This window comes from Watersipora subatra, chromosome 8, assembly GCF_963576615.1.
Source record: "Watersipora subatra chromosome 8, tzWatSuba1.1, whole genome shotgun sequence".
Lineage (NCBI taxonomy): Eukaryota > Metazoa > Bryozoa > Gymnolaemata > Cheilostomatida > Watersiporidae > Watersipora > Watersipora subatra.
Genome location: NC_088715.1, coordinates 33,262,355 through 33,283,868, shown reverse-complemented (window position 1 = coordinate 33,283,868; position 21,514 = coordinate 33,262,355). Strand labels below are relative to the sequence as shown.

The window sequence follows — 21,514 nt, the reverse complement described above, 5'->3', positions numbered from 1 at the left end:
GGTAGAAAGTCGTTCTGTAAGCATCTGGCTCAAATGTATTGTAAAGCCTATTCATATACAACTTTTAATTTGAAAAAATATATAATACTCCTTAATTTTTAATACTACATGTATAACCAATTATTTTGTGTACAAAAAGCACATTACACAGTAATTTTATCAGTGACTAAAACTACCACTTGACATAAATACAAAAACATAAAATAAAAGATCAGAAACACAGCAACTATTAATTGTATGAATTAATCTTTTTTTGTGAACGATCCAGAGAAAACCAAAGAAAAATTAATTCTAGAAAAGAGGGTTTCATGATCGCTAATTATGCATTTCAAGCTCAAACTTAGATTATAGTTATTTTATAGTCGTGTTAAGTTTTTTTTCTGAGGAGAGACTCTTTTTACTTTGGTTTAACTTACATCTAAATCAGAAATCTTCTTTGAGACCATTCTAAGAATGGCCTGTTGATTATAAAGTAAAATACACAGATGGTTTGTTACAATTATGAATCAGTGACAGAGGAAGAAGTGAACCATCTGACATTATATTTAGAATAAACGCAAACAAAGTGTTACTCGAAGTCATTATAAGAACTGTTTAACATTTTAATAAATGCAAACAAAGTGTTACTAGAAGTCATTATAAGAACCGTTTAACATTTTTACATTGCATCAAAATATTATTTATTGTTCAATAAAAACATGGATTATCCTATACTAGTGTTCTTTAGCAAAATTATATGAAAAAAGTTTGGAGATACTCCCCTTTTCTGAAGTTAAGCAAAAAAGACACTACTGTTTGATTTATTGAAAACATTTACTTGTTATTTACAAGACAAAATTTATAGAACTCCTTACCATTTTATCAGTTATTTTAATGCATAATTAGTGATCCGGAATTTTGTTTAGCTTATTGAAGTTGCAGTCAAGCAGATGATAATGTATCTAGAAAACCAAGGTAACAAACACGGCGCTGGTCAGACTTTCAGTTGGCTGTGTGAAATGTTAACAACCAACTCTATTGGTGCTCATCGGTATGCACCATCAGAATGGATTGAAGTCCAAGGAGGCTGGGTAAGTGTCCTCACTACGTTCTCCGTAAAATACAATTGTCAAGAATAGGTTTTAGCTCAACGCTTGCTTACTAGTCTTGTTATTGTATGCAAATACATGCCTTGAGATGGCAGCTATTGCAATGATTTGATGTTTTTTGTAGTAATAGTTAGTTCTTTTAAACATCTAAAAACACTCAAATAATTTTAGAAAGTAATGAATTTTATGGTTAATGCGTCACCCAGGGGTATTCATATTGAATAGAAGCTTTTAAAGGTTAAACCGGCTACAAACACTGTACTGCTACATTAAACTGTACTGGTACATTACACTGTACTGGTATAGTGCACTGTATTGGTACAGTACACTGTATTGGTACTGTAAAGTTTGCAAAAGCACGAAATCTACAAAAATAAACCAGTTCTTAGGATGTATACGTACAGCACTTATTATCGCTTGCCATAAAAAATGACTGTAGAACAACTTGATTGACCTGTTTACAAAGACAATAAAACAGCTGCCTTTTCTCACGAGTCGCCAAACATTTAATGAGTTTTCCAGGCCTTTACACTTGCCATGGTGGTCGTTCAATAAGCATTTTTTACTCATTTCACCTATAAACTGTCATCAGACATTATTTCGAAAGAACTACACAAAAGACTGTCTGACACCTGGCTCGATCAAGTCAGTTGCGTGTGTGCCATGGACAAAGAAACATTATTCTAACGATATTACGGACAAGAAACTTATATGTATATTCTGGAGTATGGCAGAGGTATGTTTTGTGTTTACTTGTCTTTTATCTAATATTTCTGGTTATAACATTTGATATCACGTAATTTATGTAGCATTTTCTGCTTCAGACAGCAATTTTGCTTTAAAGATTGTGAATCAATTTGTTTTTTAAAACCTTTCAGGTTTCACGGTCGGTTGGAAATAAAGTCACAGTCAACAAAGATCTAACCACCGTTGTACTTTGGGAAGTACTCTAAATACAAATATACACACACGCATGATAAATAACTTCTAAAGTTCAAAGAACTTTATAGTGAAACCTTGAGCATACAACATACTGAGGTGTTCACATCATACAATTCTACGGAGCCTAAGTGCTAATCTACGGTCAATAACCTTCATAAAAACTCATCACGGAAGTTATCGAAATACGGAGCCTAAGTGCTATTTATGGACGATAACCCTCATTCAAAGCCACGGAAGTTATTGAATTCAATACTAAGCCTCAAACAAAAGGTCTCGAAGTCTGAAGATTGAGTTTTGCTACACAACTGGTGACAATCGACGAACCGAGTTTGCGTTATAAATACGGACATCATCTGTCAACAAATCAAGGATAAGGAACAAACAGTTGATATAGATTTGGTTACGCAATACTTCACTCACGTTAATCATCAGCACTGCAAGACATCATAACACTTCGAGGTCGAAAGCCTGTCGCTTAGAAAGACTAACCCACACAACAAACATTGCTCGTCACTGTTCACAAATAACAAGCCAAGCAAAAGCGATACCTATTAGATACCTATTAGCCATCAAGCCGCATATCAGATAGTCAGCAACGAGGAAGTCATCACATTGCATCAGTCAGCTAAGTATACGTACTGTGTTGAAAGGTTTGCTTACTCAATCTAACTGACATTTCCTTGCTCAACCTAGTGTGCGCTATAAACACTATTATAGTAAAGTAAATTTGGAGTTGTCACAACTTTTGGATTTTTCTTTTGCAAACAGTTGTTATCATAATTTTGTTTAAAAATCAAACTGTGTTGTAAAACTGAACCACGATCGAGCCAATTTAGCCAGACAGCTTTAGTGGTTTAAATAATTGTACTCATATTAAGATTGTAGCAACAATAAGGGTAAAAAGGCCTAAACAAAATTAATAGCAATTAACAGTGATTTAAATTGGTCACCATGGAAAGCGAAAGCCTTGAGCTAAATTCAAATTCCGATTTGAGCGAAAGTAGAGTAGAGGAAGAGCAGCTACAGTTAGATGAGGTAACTGAATCAAACAACCCTAGAACACAACGAGCGCTCGCAAGGAGTCAAAAACTGACTGAGCGCACTATTTTACAACTAGGCAGTGATTTTATCAATGAAATAAGTAGACAGTCTGAGAGTATGATAGATTTCCTAGACAAGTTCACACAAGCTGTTGAAAATGCCACCCATGTCATTGATCTACCTGCTGTTGATGCCTTTGTTCAGAACCTTGATTTGAAAGTCAAAGATATAGGCAATTTATATAATAAAATTATTGAAACAAATGAAAATGAGAAGAACCCCACCCATGAACAACTCTTAAATGAATTTCAAGCGGATGTCAAGTCATTCAAAACCCAGATCGAGGAACAGTGCCAAGAAGAGAGTGAAATCCTAGCTGAAGAGAAGGCACTTGAAGATGCTAAAAGGAGAATGGAAGAAGAAATGCGAGCTTACACAGTGAAAAGACAAAATCTCCTGAGAAGGATGGAATCATCATCAGTAAGGGTAAGTCGTTTGAGCAGTCCAAGTATCAGGGCTACAGCATCTTCAACTCCTAACACCGACAGATACGAATCGTCCTCAGCACCAAGCGCAATCGATAGCATCAACCTGAGGGTAGCGCAAGCCGAGCAATCACAAGCTCAACAACCACAAGCCGAGCAATCACAAGCTCAACAACCACAAGCTGAGCAATTGCAAGCTCAACAACCACAAGCTGAGCAACCACAAGCTCAACAACCACAAGCCGAACAACCACAAACTGAGGAACCGCAAGTTGGAATTGGCACCCGCCACATCCTCAAAGCCTTCACCGACAACCTAGCAGAATCGTTCAATGCCAAAATGAACTCATCGACAGCTAGTGTGTCGAAGCCAAACAGGAAGTCCGTTGAACCGAGCATCTTTTCTGGCGATACCCTCGAATTTGCAGATTGGGAGGTAGATATGGATGCCTTCGTTTTCGAGGAAGGACTAACAGACAGGGAGGCCCTGCGATACCTGAAGAAATTTGTTGCAGGCGAAGCAAAAAAGGCCATAATCGGTTTATTGACATACAGTAGCGATAACTCCTATCAGGAAGCTCGTGAAAAACTGCGAGATCGATACAGTATGGAAGGCGGCATCGCAAGGATACTGTTGAAGAAGCTGGAAAACTGGCCAAACATACGCTCCGGAGACGGAAAGAAAATGAGAGAGTTCGGCGACTTCTTGGATCGAGTCAGAAGAAGCATGAGCTCCACAGAAGGCCTACAGATCCTCAACACTGAGCTATACAACGAACGCATTTGCCAAAAGCTACCCGACAGTGCCAAGTTCTCTTGGACGCAGAGAGTATGTAGAGCTAAGCGAATGAGGACAGGAAATTTGTCATTTTCTGATTTCACAGAGTTTGTTCTCGAGCAAGCGGACTGCTACATGAGCAACATCATGGCATCACAGAGTAAGGATCAAAAGCATGATCAGCCTAAAAGTAAGGGCAGATATGAAGAGAGGACAAACAGAAGGGCTGCATCATACCAAACTGAACGAACAAGAAGAGAACCATTTTGCTACTTCTGCAACGGCAACGACAAAGGACACTACACAAGGGATTGCAGAAAACTGGCCGAGAAATCACTAAAGGAAAGAAAAGACTTTGTACACAGGAAGAGATTGTGCTTCTCTTGTCTGAACGGTAAACATAGATCAAGCATCTGTAACCGCAAGCAGACATGTTCTAACTGCCATAGAATGCACCCGACTATGTTACATGATCCCGACTGGAAGCCCACAGAAAAATCGGACTCACAACGAAATTCCAGCCAACAACCTACTACCAGCAACCAAGACAAAGAACAAACAAAAACTAAGACATGCAATTCAACTGGAGTCTACGGACAATCTAGCTTCAGTATGATGGTACCAGTATACGTATCCGCTGGAAACAATGAAAAACTAGTGTATGCCCTCCTCGATACATTGTCCGATATCACCTTCATTGACAAGCAAACCGCAATGGAGATTGGAGCAAGTGGCATCCCCGACACCCTAAACCTAGAAACCATGAACGCCATAAGCCGATCATCCACATTGAGGTATGAAAAACTGCAAATCAGAGGATACCTAACCGATGAAATCTCAACAATTGACGCAGTTGAACGACCAGAAATAAAGTGCCACTCAGACAACATACCGACAGATGAGAAGTGCCGCAAGATACCACATTTAAGATCCCTTGCAAGGCATCTCCCACCAAAGCTGGACATCCCGATCGGACTGATGATAGGTAAAGACAGTCCAGAAATCATCACACCACTCCTGACAAAAAGAGGAGAAGCTGGGGAGACATCAGCTTGTAAGACGATGTTTGGATGGACACTATGCGGGGGTAAGCTCAAAACCAAACTGGCAACAAGTTTTAAGACGGACGCCACACTCTTTCCCATAGTGGAACAAGACTTTGAAGACCCTGGAGGTAAGCCCCTGTCACAACAAGACATGCAATTTCTTAAAATCCTTGACGAAGGAATTCACCAAGATCCGGACGGGAGCTACGTCATGCCTCTGCCCTTCAAGTCATCATCAATGCCAATACTGCCAAACAACAGGCATCAAGCAGAGCAGAGACTCGGACTGCTCAAAAACAAACTCTTGAAGGACTCAGCATATGAAGCAGACTATCGAAAATTTATGAACACACTATTCGAAAAGGGATTTGCGGAGGAAGTCCCAGTCTCAGAGATGGTAAGAGAAGATGGTAAGTGCTGGTATATACCACACTTTGGAGTGCTTCATCCAAAGAAAAGGAAATTACGTGTGGTCTTCGACGGGAGTGCAAAATACGCCAACACGTGCCTCAACCATCACCTTCTCACTGGCCCAGATCAGCTCAATGACTTACTTGGTATCTTATGCAGATTTCGCACAGGGAAGGTCGCAGTAACGTGTGATGTAGAATCCATGTTTTATAATTTTCGGGTAAGTCAAAATCATAGGAACTTTCTAAGATTCGTATGGTATAGCGATGACTTATCGACAGTGAAAACCTTTCGCATGAGAGTCCATATATTTGGCGCAACCTCTTCGCCTGGGGTAGCCACCTTTGGTCTGAGGCGTCTGGCTGAAGACAACATAGAAATATCTAAAAGTGCGGCAGAATTCCTCAAAGACAACTTTTACGTGGACGACGGAATATTCAGCGTGGATGACATCAGAACTGCCAAAGACCTGGTGAATTCAGCGAGGGAAATTTGCTCTAAAGGCAACCTTCGCCTACACAAGTATGTCAGTAATGAGCCCGCAGCTCTTGCCGATTTGCCAGAATCCGAGAAAGAGACGGAAGCTATCTCATTCAACAGCATCATGCCGACACAAAGAACACTTGGAGTTAGTTGGTGTCTACAGAGTGACCAGCTCTGCTTCACCAGCAATATCGACGCAAGACCACTCTCAAGACGCGGTATTCTCTCAACCGTAGCCCAGGTATATGATCCGATTGGTCTGGTTTCGCCCTTTACCCTAATGGGAAAGAATGTGCTACAAGTTGTCTGTCGCAAAGGACTTGACTGGGATGAACAGATCGATCTAGATACTACTTCGTCATGGGAAGCCTGGACGCGACAACTCGCCACTATTCATGATATTAGAGTTGACCGCTGCATAAAGCCAAAGGATTTTGGAACTATCAAACGAGCCGAACTTCATCACTTTGCGGACGCGAGTGAAGATGGTTATGGCGCATGCTCATACATCCGTCTTATCGATACCACAGATCGCATCCACTGCGCACTTGTCCTCTCAAAGGCTAGAGTGGCCCCCCTGAACCGAACGACCATACCTCGTATGGAGCTTCAAGGTGCGGTGCTAGCTACCAAACTCCAAGGGAAACTGCATGAGGAACTGAGGATGCCAATAGACGGAGTGTTCTTCTGGACAAACAGCATGATCGTACTGGGCTATATGAGAAATGAAACATCAAGATTTTCTCCATTTGTAGCAAACAGAGCAACCCAAATTAGACACAGAACAAAGCTGGCACAATGGAACCACGTTCCTGGAATAGCCAATCCAGCTGATATGGCCTCCAGAGGCGCAACCATACATCAACTGACAAACTCTCACTGGTTTTCAGGCCCAGACTTCCTATGGAAGGAAAATCTTGACGACATCTTGCTCAATCAACCTACGCGCTTCAATGTTCCTGCATCAGATCCAGAACTGAGGAAAACTATTAGGGTAGATATGAACCAGGTTACCTACCCCATCAAAGTCGAAAACTTCTCAAAGTGGGACAATCTCATCAGGGCAACAGCACAACTACGTGCAGTCGCTAAACGAGCCAAGGACAAGCTGAAGCCAATCTGGAAACTTGAAAAAATGTCTAGAGAACATTCTCAAGATGCAGAGGCTCTTCTCATCAGGCTTGATCAACAAAAGTACTTCCATTCAGAAATACTGGACATCCAAGCACACGGAAAGGTAAGCAAGGGAAGTTGTCTCAGACAGCTGTCACCATACTTAGACGATCTAGGAATCCTAAGGATAGGCAGTAGAGCAAAATCCTCAACTATTCTCACAGACAAAGAGCTACGACCCGCAATCATACATAAGCGCAGTCACCTAGCCACAGTACTGATCAGACACTTCCACGAGAAGGTCCACCATCAAGGGAGGATCTTTACACAGTCTGCAATCAGACAATCGGGTTTCTACATTATAGGTGCACAAGGCCTCATCAAATTATTACTCAGAACCTGCGTAGGCTGCAAACGCCTAAGAGGTGCCCCCTTGCGTCAACAGATGGGATCCTTACCCAAAGAAAGAGTGGAACATAGCCCTCCATTCACCCATGTAGGGGTAGATACATTTGGACACTTCCTCGTCAAAGAAGGCAGGAAGGAGATGAAACGCTGGTGTATCATCTTCACCTGTATGTATTCCAGAGCGATCCACATCGAAGTCGTAAGTGACTTATCCACAGAGAGTTTCCTACAAGCGCTAAGGTGTCTTGAAAGCATACGAGGGCCTGTAGTTACAATTTTCTCCGATAACGGAACCAATTTCATGGGTTCTAAGACTATGCTTCAATCAAGAATAACTTTCAAGACAAACACTCCCGGTGCTAGCCACCAGGGCGGCGTATGGGAACGGGGAATAAGAATGATTAGGAATGTATTCAACCAAATGAAAGGCAGGTTTTCCGCAAGGATGGACACCGCCGGACTACGGACCGCCATGTACGAAATCTGCAGCATAATCAATGGGAAACCACTGACCTGTTCAAATCTGAACAATCCCGATGAAGGAATTATAACCCCACATCATCTGATCACCATGAAGCCTGTGTCAGTACCTACACATCAGGAGATAGGTGAAGTGCCAGACGGCGAGGTATACGGAAAAAACATGTTTGAAAAGACGCAACGTTTCGCCGATGAGTTCTGGCGCCACTGGCAGGACTACCTGACAAAGGTAGAGACCCGACAAAAATGGAGAAATCCATGCCAAAACCTTAAGGTGGGAGACGTTGTCGCAGTTGTTGATGAAAACACTTGGCGTAGTCAGTGGAAGGTGGGAGCCGTCGACTCCGTGAATACAGGTAGAGATGGGTTGGTCAGATCCGCTACTGTCAGAATCTCAAACCCAGAACAGATAACGCGTTCCGGCAAGCGGAAAGGGGAACCTAACATGCTTTACAGACCCATACAGAAACTACTGCTATTGGTTAGCATAAACTCCAAGTACTAACGTGCAGTGTTCTTAACCAAACGTATGTTATTCTCTTCCTGCATAAATATTATCATAGTAGTACCAAATATCAATTATTTAGGTATACACGAATACACTCAGTACAATTACATTATACTAGATTTAGATTTGTTAACTTCAGATAGAACTAGTAAATTTTTTAGAAAAATTTAGGTGGGAGAGTGTAAAGTTTGCAAAAGCACGAAATCTACAAAAATAAACCAGTTCTTAGGATGTATAGTACAGCACTTATTATCGCTTGCCATAAAAAATGACTGTAGAACAACTTGATTGACCTGTTTACAAAGACAATAAAACAGCTGCCTTTTCTCACGAGTCGCCAAACATTTAATGAGTTTTCCAGGCCTTTACACTTGCCATGGTGGTCGTTCAATAAACATTTTTTACTCATTTCACCTATAAACTGTCATCAGACATTATTTCGAAAGAACTACACAAAAGACTGTCTGACACCTGGCTCGATCAAGTCAGTTGCGTGTGTGCCATTGACAAAGAAACATTATTCTAACGATATTACGGACAAGAAACTTATATGTATATTCTGGAGTATGGCAGAGGTATGTTTTGTGTTTACTTGTCTTTTATCTAATATTTCTGGTTATAACATTTGATATCACGTAATTTACGTAACATTTTCTGCTTCAGACAGCAATTTTGCTTTAAAGATTGTGAATCAATTTGTTTTTTAAAACCTTTCAGGTTTCACGGTCGGTTGGAAATAAAGTCACAGTCAACAAAGATCTAACCACCGTGGTACTTTGGGAAGTACTCTAAATACAAATATACACACACGCATGATAAATAACTTCTAAAGTTCAAAGAACTTTATAGGTACAGTACACTGTATTGGTACAGTACACTGTACTGGTACAGTATATTGTACTGACAAGCAACAAAATAGTGTACTTCTAATAAGAGGAAGCTCACATTAGTTAGCATGTTAAGGAAGGTCGTCTGATCACTTATCATCCGTTTGCAAGGACTGCTACTTTAAATTGCTACTGGGTTTTGAAAGAAAAATCCCACTTTTCCAGGTTTTGAAAAGGGAAATTAATGGCTAAAGAGATAAAATAGTGTTGCTGGTGCATCATGACGCTGGTGAACTTTAAAAAAAATCCAGCCCAGTTTATTGAAATTGATGCTTGCCGGTGCACTGTGTCGCTGGTGCACTGTGTCTCTGGTGCAATTTAGGAGATTGCCAACCTTGTCTTTTCTTAGGCAATGTTTGGTAGTGCACCGGTTTGCTGATGCAATCTAAGATGCTTGTGCAACCTTATATATTGCTAACCTAGTAATTCATTGGCGATGACGTTTATGGATGCACTGTCATTGTAGTGCAACCTGGGAAAGTGATGCAATCTGATATTTTGCCAGCCTAGTTTCTAATTGAAGAAGATTTTTACTGGTGCGCAGCAATTTTGGTGTGATTTAGGAAATTGCTTATTGATGTTGATGCCTGCCGACGCGCTATAAATGCAAATGCACTGCAGACAATTACTAAATAGTTTATACTTGTAAAAAGATCCAGCAAAGATTGCAGTATGTCCAGTATTGTGGGCAATAACAAATATAACTATACATGCCGATGTATCTATATGGTAAAGGGCAGGTCTTAACAAATTCAAGAAAGTGAAGAAGATGGCTATTCATATAGGAGCTACAATGAAAACAGGCCTTACACTTAACATATTATTATACATATAATGGCTACTCCCAAGTTATAAACTACATATGATAATCGCACACCAAAAAGATAATTAATAATGGGTATGGTTTGTTTCTTGTGCCAGGCCACATGATTCCCTCCCCAAGGAAGAAAACACTAATCCAATTATTATACAATGTGTCTCTGGGACAATGAAAATGTCTTTACCCATTGAGGGTTTTTTTGAATAGATTTAGGAGGTTATTAATGATAAATCTTTACGTTACCTGGTTTAGTTCATAATCTGTAAGCTAACTGGGTTGCCCCCTTGTGCAAACAGGTTCATTTGATGTCTTCTCTGGTACTTGATTTCCATCTGGCAGTTTCACCTTATTTTATTCATTATTTAGAATTTGTTAGAGCAGGTTATTCTTGTGTACTTAGTTTTGTTACCTGTTTGTTATTTCAATTAATTTTTAGTCACTCATACAATGCCGGGCTTTCACCTGGTATAACACATATAACGATTACACACATAAAAAAGGAAGGATATACATAGTTTCTTGTTTGTATCATTCAACAGACCCCATGATGTCATCATAGCATCTGAAATTGGTTCTTAACAATATACACATTATCCCACGAACACACGAGCGGAGCGGAAGTGTGGGAGTTTTTATGATAATTGCATGTGCACACAACTTACGAAAATTATTCATCAACAATGAGACGAACCCTCGTCAAGAAATTTCATCAAAAAATTTAGGCATCGGAATGTAAAGTCGTTAAAGTATAATAACGATACAAAACACATTTAAACCTATTTAAATATGTTACCAAGTCTTTGTAAACCGTCGGTATTATATTAAAACTTACCCATCTGATCGGATTATACACAAATAGACAGATTAATTTGAACGAAAATTGCCACAAAAAGCTTGAAAAGCTCGGTTTAATAAAAGTTAAGACCGAAAATTGAAACGCCAATAAAGCCGTGCGACCGATTTTAGAACTATTTAGCAGTGCGCATTTCACGAGAAAACCGTGCTCATTTCATCAGTCTATGGCCATTTTTACTTGTATTCGAGTTTATTTGAAGGTTTCTGTAATAAACGTAGACCGTTTGAGGCGTAGACCGATTTACAGGTACGAAATTGTGGTACACAGTTTATCAGCCTGTGTTTTTTGTCCAATCACCGAAGGTTTCATTATTTGAAACGTTAGCCGAAATTCTTTATAACTTATGTACAAGCTAGGGGCGAACTACAACGCCCCTTCATGATGAGAACATTTTTTATTTTGCTACATTTTTATACGCGTGAATGCTCCTACCCGCTTTCTGTTAAAGATCGCTTATCAAAACCATTCTACATTCAACGCAACCAACTTTCAAACTGTGTATAGTACACAGTAGCTTGCCATCTTACTTCTAATTTTGCATTTCAGAGTTATAATAAACATATTTCTTTATTGTTGTTGAATTACATACATTGCAGTAAATTAGGCCTACAGCTTTATAACACTTTTATAACAGCTTTTATTTTGCTGCAGTTTGCAGAAATCTTCGAGACGCATGAACGCTCATAGGTTTTCTATTATTGCTCTATTACTATATTAACAATATTGGTTATTTTAATAATATCAGTGCATTTTACTTATAATATTGGCCAACATTGCATTTCTCCTATTGCAAGGGAGAGATATAAACGTGTAATATTTTCCTTTCATTGTTGTTGTTTGTCATGACCAAACACTTTTTAAATAAATTTTCTAAAAACCTATATAAATACCACAACTTCTCGATATTGCTACCTATGACGTTTTGAAATGTAAACAAAATTATGTATTGGTTTTCTATTATTACTATATTAATAAAATTGATTATTCTAAGAATATCAGTGCATTTTACTTCTAATATTGGCCAATATTGCATTTCTCCTGTTGCAGGGGGAAAATATAAACATCTTTTCCATTCATTATTGCTTATTGTTGTATATAATAACACCCACACCCAGTACATTACAGCTACCATTGCAGTTATTCTATTGCACTGCAGAGCCATTTGATTGCTAATATTGCATTTCTCAACCATCAGTACCCTTTATTTTTTTGCCAATATCTCTGGCCATCTCTTTGGTAGTGGGCTGTATGAAAGTGGAATTTCTAGTCACAATGTTTTTTTACAACATCTATGAAACTTGTCAACATTTTTCATAATGATTTTGAAAATCTTGCAATTTTAGTGCTCACTTAGTACGATTCTCAACTAGCCTGGTTATTGTATACAACAGTATGCCATGAGATGATGTCAGATATTGCTATGTTTGTTGTTTGGATTATATAAAATGTGTTCAATTTTGCTACTAAGAAGCAATCATAAAATTTGACTAATAATTTTGCTTTGTGTATTATGATGCAGCTAAAACTTTGATATAAAATAAAGGCTAAAAACTATTTAAAACAGACATCCTTTAAAATACATGTAACCGCAAAATAAACTACAATATTATCTGCAAAAATTCTGATATCATTTCACAGTTTTCTTTTTCGATATTGTTTAGTTTAACTTAATTATTTGATGACCAGTAAGATTATGTTTGAGCTATTTGACAAAAAGCAGCTCTGCCTATATGTCAAAATTGCTGTTTCATTGCCTCATTTTATAAATGTCATATAACTGTCGTACAATTTTTAAAAAATCTGAATTTTTTTTATAAAAGGTTTCAGGTTATGTTAAACTAGTTATATTAAATTGACTGATCACTTGCTCCCCATTTTCTCAGCATTTTTCGTGTGAAAGGTTATTTACTTTGTTTTAAAGAAAATTATTACACAAAAAATTCTCAAACATTGCTTAAAAAATCATTCAAATTTTTGATATCCTAAAAAAAGGAAATCTTTGCATTGCACTTTGCGTACCAGCTTTAAGTTTCACAAACTTTTTTATTCACACAATATTAAAGATGAAAACTAATAAACTCATGCATTAATGTGGAGATTGCATTTTAGGTAGGAGCACTGACTGCTTACATGAATGATTTAATGACAGATATGAGCAACTATGGGCTTCAAACTCAAGATACAGCTTGTGATGAGTCTGGTTCTCAAAATCAGTTGCCTGTTGAAGCTGATACAACACAAAAAAATATTTCTGTAAGAAGGCCACAGAGACCAATTGCCCCGGCAACATTTGTACCCAGTGTATTCGATCCACAAGCACCTATACAACAAACAGGAGCTCAGGCTACATCTTCAGCAGCCATAATCATTCTTGGTACAACAGTAGCGACTCTTCAAGGCTCAAGTTTACAACAGGTTCCCACACAAAAAGGAGCAGTTCCAGCTACTTTTGTACCAGCTACATTTGTACCTGGAGGACTTGCTCTACCAACACGCACGCCAGAAGTAAGGGCTTCAGTTAACTTTTTGCCATCGACAATTTTGCCAAACACTGGACAATTATCATCAGGTCAAAAGAGGTCTTTAGTTACTGAAAGTTTAGAGAGATCAGAAAAGCGCTCAAGAGAATCGTCTTCTCTAACGTCAACATGTTCTGGGCCTCAGCTAGGCCAAGCGCCTGTTCTAATTGGAAATTGTAATTGTGGCCAACCAAAATACCGTTCATTTGGCCAACTCATGGGAGAGTGCAAAGAATGTAGAGCGTTATGGTGTCTCGTGACTGGATGTGGGCGTGAATTTGGCAATTCTCAAAAGGACAAAGGCTATCTGTCAGTTCATTTGACTAAAGTCCATTTTGAGAAAGGAAATCCAAACGTATGTTTTCACTGCGGAGCTCCGAAACAGCGACTTAGCTTTTCCAAGGGCAGATGCGATGTTTGCCAGGCTTATTGGTGTCTACATAAAGGATGCAATTATGAAAGTCAGTCAGCGACCATTTTATCCAACCATCAGTCAAAATGTGTAAAATGACATTTCAAGGTTACATTTAGGACACTGGCATTAAGATACTACTTTCACTCAAGCCATTTTTCCTCTATTCGAGTTTTTAGACATTTTTACAACATTTTTTTATATCCACATCTATCCAATAAAAGCAAGAGCAAGGTAAAATAAGTCGGTTAAATTTGAAAACATTTTCTTGCAAAGATAGCAAGCACAATTTTAATACAGATAACCTATACATGATATCAACAGACTTCAGTTAAAAACTTTAGCACCAGAGATTGGTGCAAATCCCATTTGGACATCTGAAGAATTGCCAAATAAGCCAATATCCCTGTATGTCAAACTTTTCATTACCATCGGCAACTGCGTATTGAATTGAAATGAAACTTGGTAAGTGTCACGATAATTGTTGTAGAAAAATTATTTAGTAACAACAAGTTAATAAAATGGGGCTTTTCATGACAGCTAGACATCAATATTATTTTCATATTTAATCAAATGGTGGTCTGATTCAAATGAGATAATAAATTGACCTTTGCATTAAATTAATAGTCTTCAAAATATTTTCTGTTAGCTTAGATATTTAGCAAGTTGGTAAATGTAATATACCAGAGTTATTTCACATGTTTTACCCAGTTTCAAACTGATTTTGCTTCGTCAACGGGCAGGTATTTTATTTCAAAAGTAAAACTAGCAAAAAATCAATTGTAGCACATTTTATAAGAGGCCATTTTTAGCAAAGATTGCAATTTCTGCCACAAACTTAGATTTGGCTTGTAAAAAAATTAGTTCCTATAAGAAAATGGTATTATGAATTTTTTTTACAATTAAGCAATTTCAATTCAAACTTTTGGTATCTGCACTATTAAAACAAATAGGTTTTGCAAATATAAAACAACTAGCTGTGCCACCCTGCATTGTCCCTGTAATAGAAAATTGATTTGTATTTAACATATAACATCATTTGCCATTCTAAATTTCAAACTACATATCATGAGAAAAGTTTTTTGTCTTATAAGCAATGAGAAGTAGTGAGAGTTTGGCTATTAGCCAGTTTAATATTGTGAGCAAACAACTTCTCGTGACGTTATGCTATGACCCGCGTAACACGCAATGCAGTTAGATTTTGCTCAGATATAATGACTTATATTGGCAAGCTAGCAATTCAACTTCCGTAGTCTTGTGGGCTAGGCGTAAGACTGGTGAGTGGTTTGGTCCGAGATTAAATCTTCTTCGGTACATAATATGTAATCTAAAATTTCAATAAAAAAATTATTTTGACCGTTGAAAAGCTAAACATTTCACTATTTCATAATAACTTTTTGAGCAATACATCTCTTAGCAATTGGTTAAATATATAAGTATTAGCTAAATGTCAATTGCACAGGCGTTAGTAACAAAACACAGGCATTTTACAATATTATACTTTATTACATTATAACATACGCTAATAGAGTAATAATAATATTATAAGAACTAAATATTAATATTGTGATAATGTGGTAATACTGTGATAACCTTTATCATAATCAAAGAAGTTTATTGGTTTTACCTAAATTAAGCTACCGTAAATGTTAGGCTATCAATGTATGAGTAAGTTGAGCAAACAAGCAGGAGTTTAGCAATTTATTGAAGATCAACTGAACATACACTCTAACATAAACAAGAACAAATGAAAAACTTTTGATCTACGATAAGTAAATAACTTTTTGATAATTTTTTAAATCATTTTTAGTTTTTCGAAGTTTAACACTGCCAAAAAAACTTTCTAGAAAATGATCGTTCACTTACGACTAATGAAAGTGTCAGAAAGTGTATAGTGTTTTCTTCTTCAAAGAAAAAGCTGATAACTATGGTATTTTGCAAAGATGAGTTTTTACCCTGAGGTTGGGTCATTCTGATCAGCTAAGTGGTAGCTCAAGGTAAAGAAACAAGTTTTATTAAAAACATTTATTTTATGAAAAAAAATTGTTTTATCATCTATTTTCCATGTTTTCTATTGTCTTATGTTTTTCTCATTAATGTACTTAGTGAAGTTGCATTGTTTGTTTGTTTGTTTCATTTCATCAAAAAATATGAAAACAGAAAAACAAGAAAAAGAAAAGAAATAATGATGAGGCCCAAACTGCGCAGTAGCATTGCTAGTCAAGGCGCTGGGCCACAAGTTAACAGCAAGCAGCCAGAAACTATTTAGTCACCGCTCAACAGGTACAGCTTGAGGGCACGTCTAAAAGTGGGCATACTCACAACCCTAAGCAGTTCATCAGGCAGAGCATTCCATTGTGCTGACTGCTGGTATGACATTCTGCGATGACCCGAAGCAGATTTAGAGGGAGGTAGCTTTAGATTTAAGGAAGAGCAGCGAGTGGGATAATGATGAATGCAATGTGATTTAAGGCTGTAGAATAATTGATGAGACGCGATGAGAGTTCGAAATTTATAGAGTTTATTCACAGTCAGAATTGAAGATTTTTGAAAAAGTGGGTGGGTGTGTTCTAACTTAGGTTTTTTATATAAAATCCTGAGAACTCGTTTTTGTGGAAGTTGAAGTTTGTTTAAGTATTTACCTGGGGCGTTCCCCCAAGCCTCAATACAGTAACTGAATTTAGAATGAATAAATGTGTTGTAAATTAAAACCAAAATTTTGTGGGGTAAATAGCTTGAGCATTTTATATAAGAGTCCTAACAATGGTCTAACACTATTAAAAAGTTTTTCTATGTGAACCTTCCATGATAAATTTGTATCAATGTGAACACCCAGAAATTTTACACTTTCGACTTGGTTTAAAATGTTACCATGCAAACCATGCATTGAACAGACATTGAATTGTTTTTGCCACCTCAACAAGCAATCCCAATGATCATTTGATTACACCTAATCATATCTTGACTATGAAAAGTTAATCTTTACGGGCACCACCACCTGGCAACTTCACAGAAGTTTTTTTATATAGCAGAAAACGGTGGAAGATAGCTCAAACAGCAGCAGAGGAGTTCTGGAAAACATAGAAAACTGAATATCTAAACAGCATTAAAACTTGTCAGAAAAGGACAAGAACGGGACCAAATGTAAGTAGGAGATATTGTCATTTTTAAAAACAACCAGAGAGCTAGAAATGATTAGAAGCTAGGTAGAGTGACCAAAACTATTTTAGGCTCAGACGGCTTAGTGCGCAACCTAAAAATCAAAATGGGGAACTGATTTCTTGATGAAAAAGGTTTACCCATGCACCCACTAACTGTTCTGCAGAGGTAGGTACACAGTGTAGTAGTGTTGCTGAGTACTAATATTAGCAACTATCAATCATGTAGGATTAATCATTATCAATAACTTAGCATGAATTATTCAACAATAAACAAACCAAAAACAAACAACAAAACAAAAATAACTTCGTATTACATAAATTTAAAAAAATCAGATGGGAGTGTAGGAAAGGTTTATTTGTTTAACATTCCTGGAGTTCATGCCGAGTCAAATTAGCCTAATCCATGCTGACCAGTGATAGTTGCCGGCGTTGAGCCATAAGCTAAGGTTTTGCTTAACTCATACCATGACGTTTCTCTAGTTTCTGTAGAAGGCAATCATATTTGAATTAGTACTCTTAATTATGAAGTTGTCAATTTTCATGGGATTATTTATTAGAGATTTAAGGTTAGTTGCATATGCTGTTTTATTTTATTATATCATGCTATATTGTTTCTTGTCGCATTTCAGTTGATTTTCAGTACTTTTACTTGCTATTATATTGTAACTTTTCATATTTAATTGCATTTATATTTGTTGCGTTTAGCAAGTTGGTATAAAAATGGTACAAAATTGTTATTTCAGGTTCCACGGTACGAAATAAAGATTGTGAACCACACACTTCACCAGTGAAATTGTCTTTCTTAAAATCCGGAGTGAACTCAATATTTAGAGTTTCCAACAAACTCTACAAAATGTAAATCATCAAAACCTATTCTAAAAGATTGTATTAGCTTAAACTGTGTAAGATAATTACAAGCAACTTACTTAATGTGATTGGATGCAAACGATCAGCTACAAAATAGATTGCTGTATGCAAGCCTGATTTATATAGGAAATATTATATAATAATCTGATCAGTTATAAAAAAACAGGATCTGATCAGTTATAAAAAACTATTGACAGCAAAATGTTTATAAGCTGCATTATTTCCTGCTCTTTTTAGCACATTTTGGCACAACTCTGGCTGATCTCAATGAAGGATTGGTTCCGCACAAGTTACAGAACAGCAAGTGTTTTTTTCTGGCTAAACTTTTTACAACTAAATAAGTTTATTCAAGGAGAACTGTTCTAATGTCTTAAAGATTGGTGTTACGGCAGTTTTACTCACCACTTTAAGTGAATAATATGAAGAAAACAGGATATCATGAGAGCTCTTAATATCAGATATTTAGCTGACTGATACTCAAGCCTTCCTACTTTTTCAGCCATGAAAATGGCTGTACAAACTCTACTTTTGTCCCTGATACAACTTACATTAGGTTTCTAACACAAATCAACCAAACCATTTTATGTGATCTGCATGAACAGTTTATTTTACATTCAAAAAGCACTACTGAGACTGAAAAACAATTTTTAAGACCATATGTCAAAATTCTGAGTCAATAAATCATGAAGCAAGTTGCATGTACATCGCGCATGTGTTGCATTTGCTAAGAAGAAGCTACTGAACTGAACAGGTTCAAAGGTTAAAAAACAAAGGAAGTTTAGTAATCTGTTTAGCTTAGTTTAGCTAAGTAACTTTTTTTATGTTTAGTTTTAAATTTTTGGCAGTATTTTACAAGCCCCAAGCCATTGTTTAGCAACAACAAAACTGTTTCAGCAGTTGTGTGGCCATTCCTTATTTGGAATATTTTAAAACCTGCTCAAAATCTGAGGTTTATTTTTTCCTAGCTTTTTGTGTGTAATAGTTTTGTTTTTATTTGTTTTGATAAACTTTTAATGATTTTTAGTGCTTTGAAATTTAACACTGCCAAACAAACTTTTTAGAAAATTATCGTTCACTTACTACTAATAGAAATGTCACAGTGTAGAGTGTTTCCCTCTCCAAAGAAAAAGCTGATAACAATTTTACAAAGATGAGTTGTTAGCCTGAGGCTGAGTCATTTTGATGAGCTATGTGGTAACTCAATGTGAAGAAACAAATGTTATCAAAAACATTTATATCCTAAAAAAAAATTGTTTCATCATCGATGATTTTCCACGTTTTCCATTTTCTTACGTTTATTCTCATTAATCTATTAATTGCCAATGTTAGTAAACTAACATTGGCAGCTGTTTTAACTAATATGAAAACTAAGGGTATATTCAGTAGCTAAATCGTTTAACCATATAACAGCAGTAATACCACAGCTGAGTCAAAATGAAGTTTGCTCTCGAATGTTCAAATTAACCAGAAATAGCATCTGACTTCAAGTAGGGTGGGTGAATAGTGAATAGACACATCCTGAGTCCAAGATAAACAGCTGTAAATGTTGGTTCGGACTATATTTCCAATTGTTGATGTTCTATTTCCAGCACATATCCGCCAACTATGTGTGCTGTAAAATGATGGCATTGTCATTTTTTTCAATTTTTCAAAGTTTTTGATCAATCAAAAGCAAAGGGAAATATAAGCTTTTAGCAAAGGTAATGAAAATTAATATTTAAAATAAATAAATAAAATGCAAATTCATAGATTGTGTGGCTATATTAGGATATAGCCATGTATAAGTCATCATATTATAACAATATAGTAGAAACGCTACTTACGAAAGAGGCATACAAAATTTGCAAGTGATGGAAAGTTGACTTTTGTATTTTGATCCACTACATTAGTTTATGGTTTACATCACTGTTTCAACCAATTCATTATGAAATTAATACTGAAATACTTGTTTTCTTTTTTATAACATAACGAAATACATAATGAAGCTGTATTTACAATTAGATGAATAACCGTCATTGCACGAGTAACAAAAACGTTTTTTTAACAAAAATGTTTTTATTGGCTAAAAGCCTTTACCCAACTAATTTGAGTAACTTAAACTTGTTTAATATGAAAACTGTGTTTGCTTCTGAATCCACAGTTAGGAATAAGGACTGTGGTAAGATCTCTCACACAAGCATGATCTTTACTTGTGCTAGCTGAGGCATGAAGCATGCTATTTTAGCCAATCAGCATTATATATTGACAAGTGTAATAAGTATGATGTGGAAAATTATGCCATGGTGTTGCCAGTTGGAAGAAGATAATAATGAATAGCACTCTTGTCTGCAGAACTAGAGGTTCCGAAATCAGTTTCAGCGTGAAATATAATTTTTTTCTAAAATTTTATTACTACAATTTGGCACAAAATGACCAGCAAACAAACACAGGTTTATATATATAATCCGCAAAACTGATATTTCTACACCAATTTTTTTATTGCTACCTCTATTAGAATGCCGCTATAGAAGCAGGGTTAAAAAATAAAACTCCCCCTTTCAGTTGAACGCCACTTCTATTTGCCGTCACTGACATTTTTTGATTTTTATGAGCCCATAAAAAAAAGATCAGTAAAAAGTGTCTGCAAACTAGAACTAATAATAACTCGGTTACATCATAACAATCAACGTTTTCATGGTTGCTGTATTGTCTGCTATGATTTTAGTGAGTTGTACCTGAAAAGATTGATAGTCAAGTTCATCAGAACTGCACTCTGATTCGAAGTCACTACGGCTTAAATCATATTGATCATTTTCAGGTCCATAACTCAGTTTAACATCTTACTTGAAGGCTTTCAAGTTTTCTGATGAACAATGAGAATACTCTTCAGGACACCGTAATTGTTGTAAAAACTTGTTTCTACTTACATTGATTGCATAATAAAAGAGCTGTTCTTTTTTTAACTTTCTTATATATCAACCATTCCTGCCAAATACTACCTAATCTACTAGTTTTTTTTACTCACCATAACTGATACAACTACCTCCAACTGCTTTTACTGCAGATATCAATATAGCTCAAGCCACATGAGTCCTATAATACAACATGCCCCTTCCTTTTTTGATTACACCACAACCATCACCAACCACACATAGTAACTCATTTTACTGGTGACGCTTGTTATCCGGGTCTGTTAAGGTCATCTTCATAAGCTGTAATTTTAACTTGTC

At 36.7% G+C, this 21,514-nt stretch overlaps 1 protein-coding gene across 1 annotated transcript; it reads left to right on the top strand.

Annotated features, from left to right (window-relative positions):
• Positions 1-3,188: 3,188 nt before the first annotated feature.
• Positions 3,189-15,166, top strand: LOC137402475 (uncharacterized). The gene is made up of 6 exons (XM_068088977.1): positions 3,189-3,668; positions 3,819-5,790; positions 6,160-6,578; positions 6,699-7,507; positions 8,237-8,697; positions 15,090-15,166. Exons 1-6 carry the CDS (start codon positions 3,189-3,191, stop codon positions 15,164-15,166), a joined length of 4,218 nt encoding a protein of 1,405 aa, XP_067945078.1.
• Positions 15,167-21,514: the final 6,348 nt, after the last annotated feature.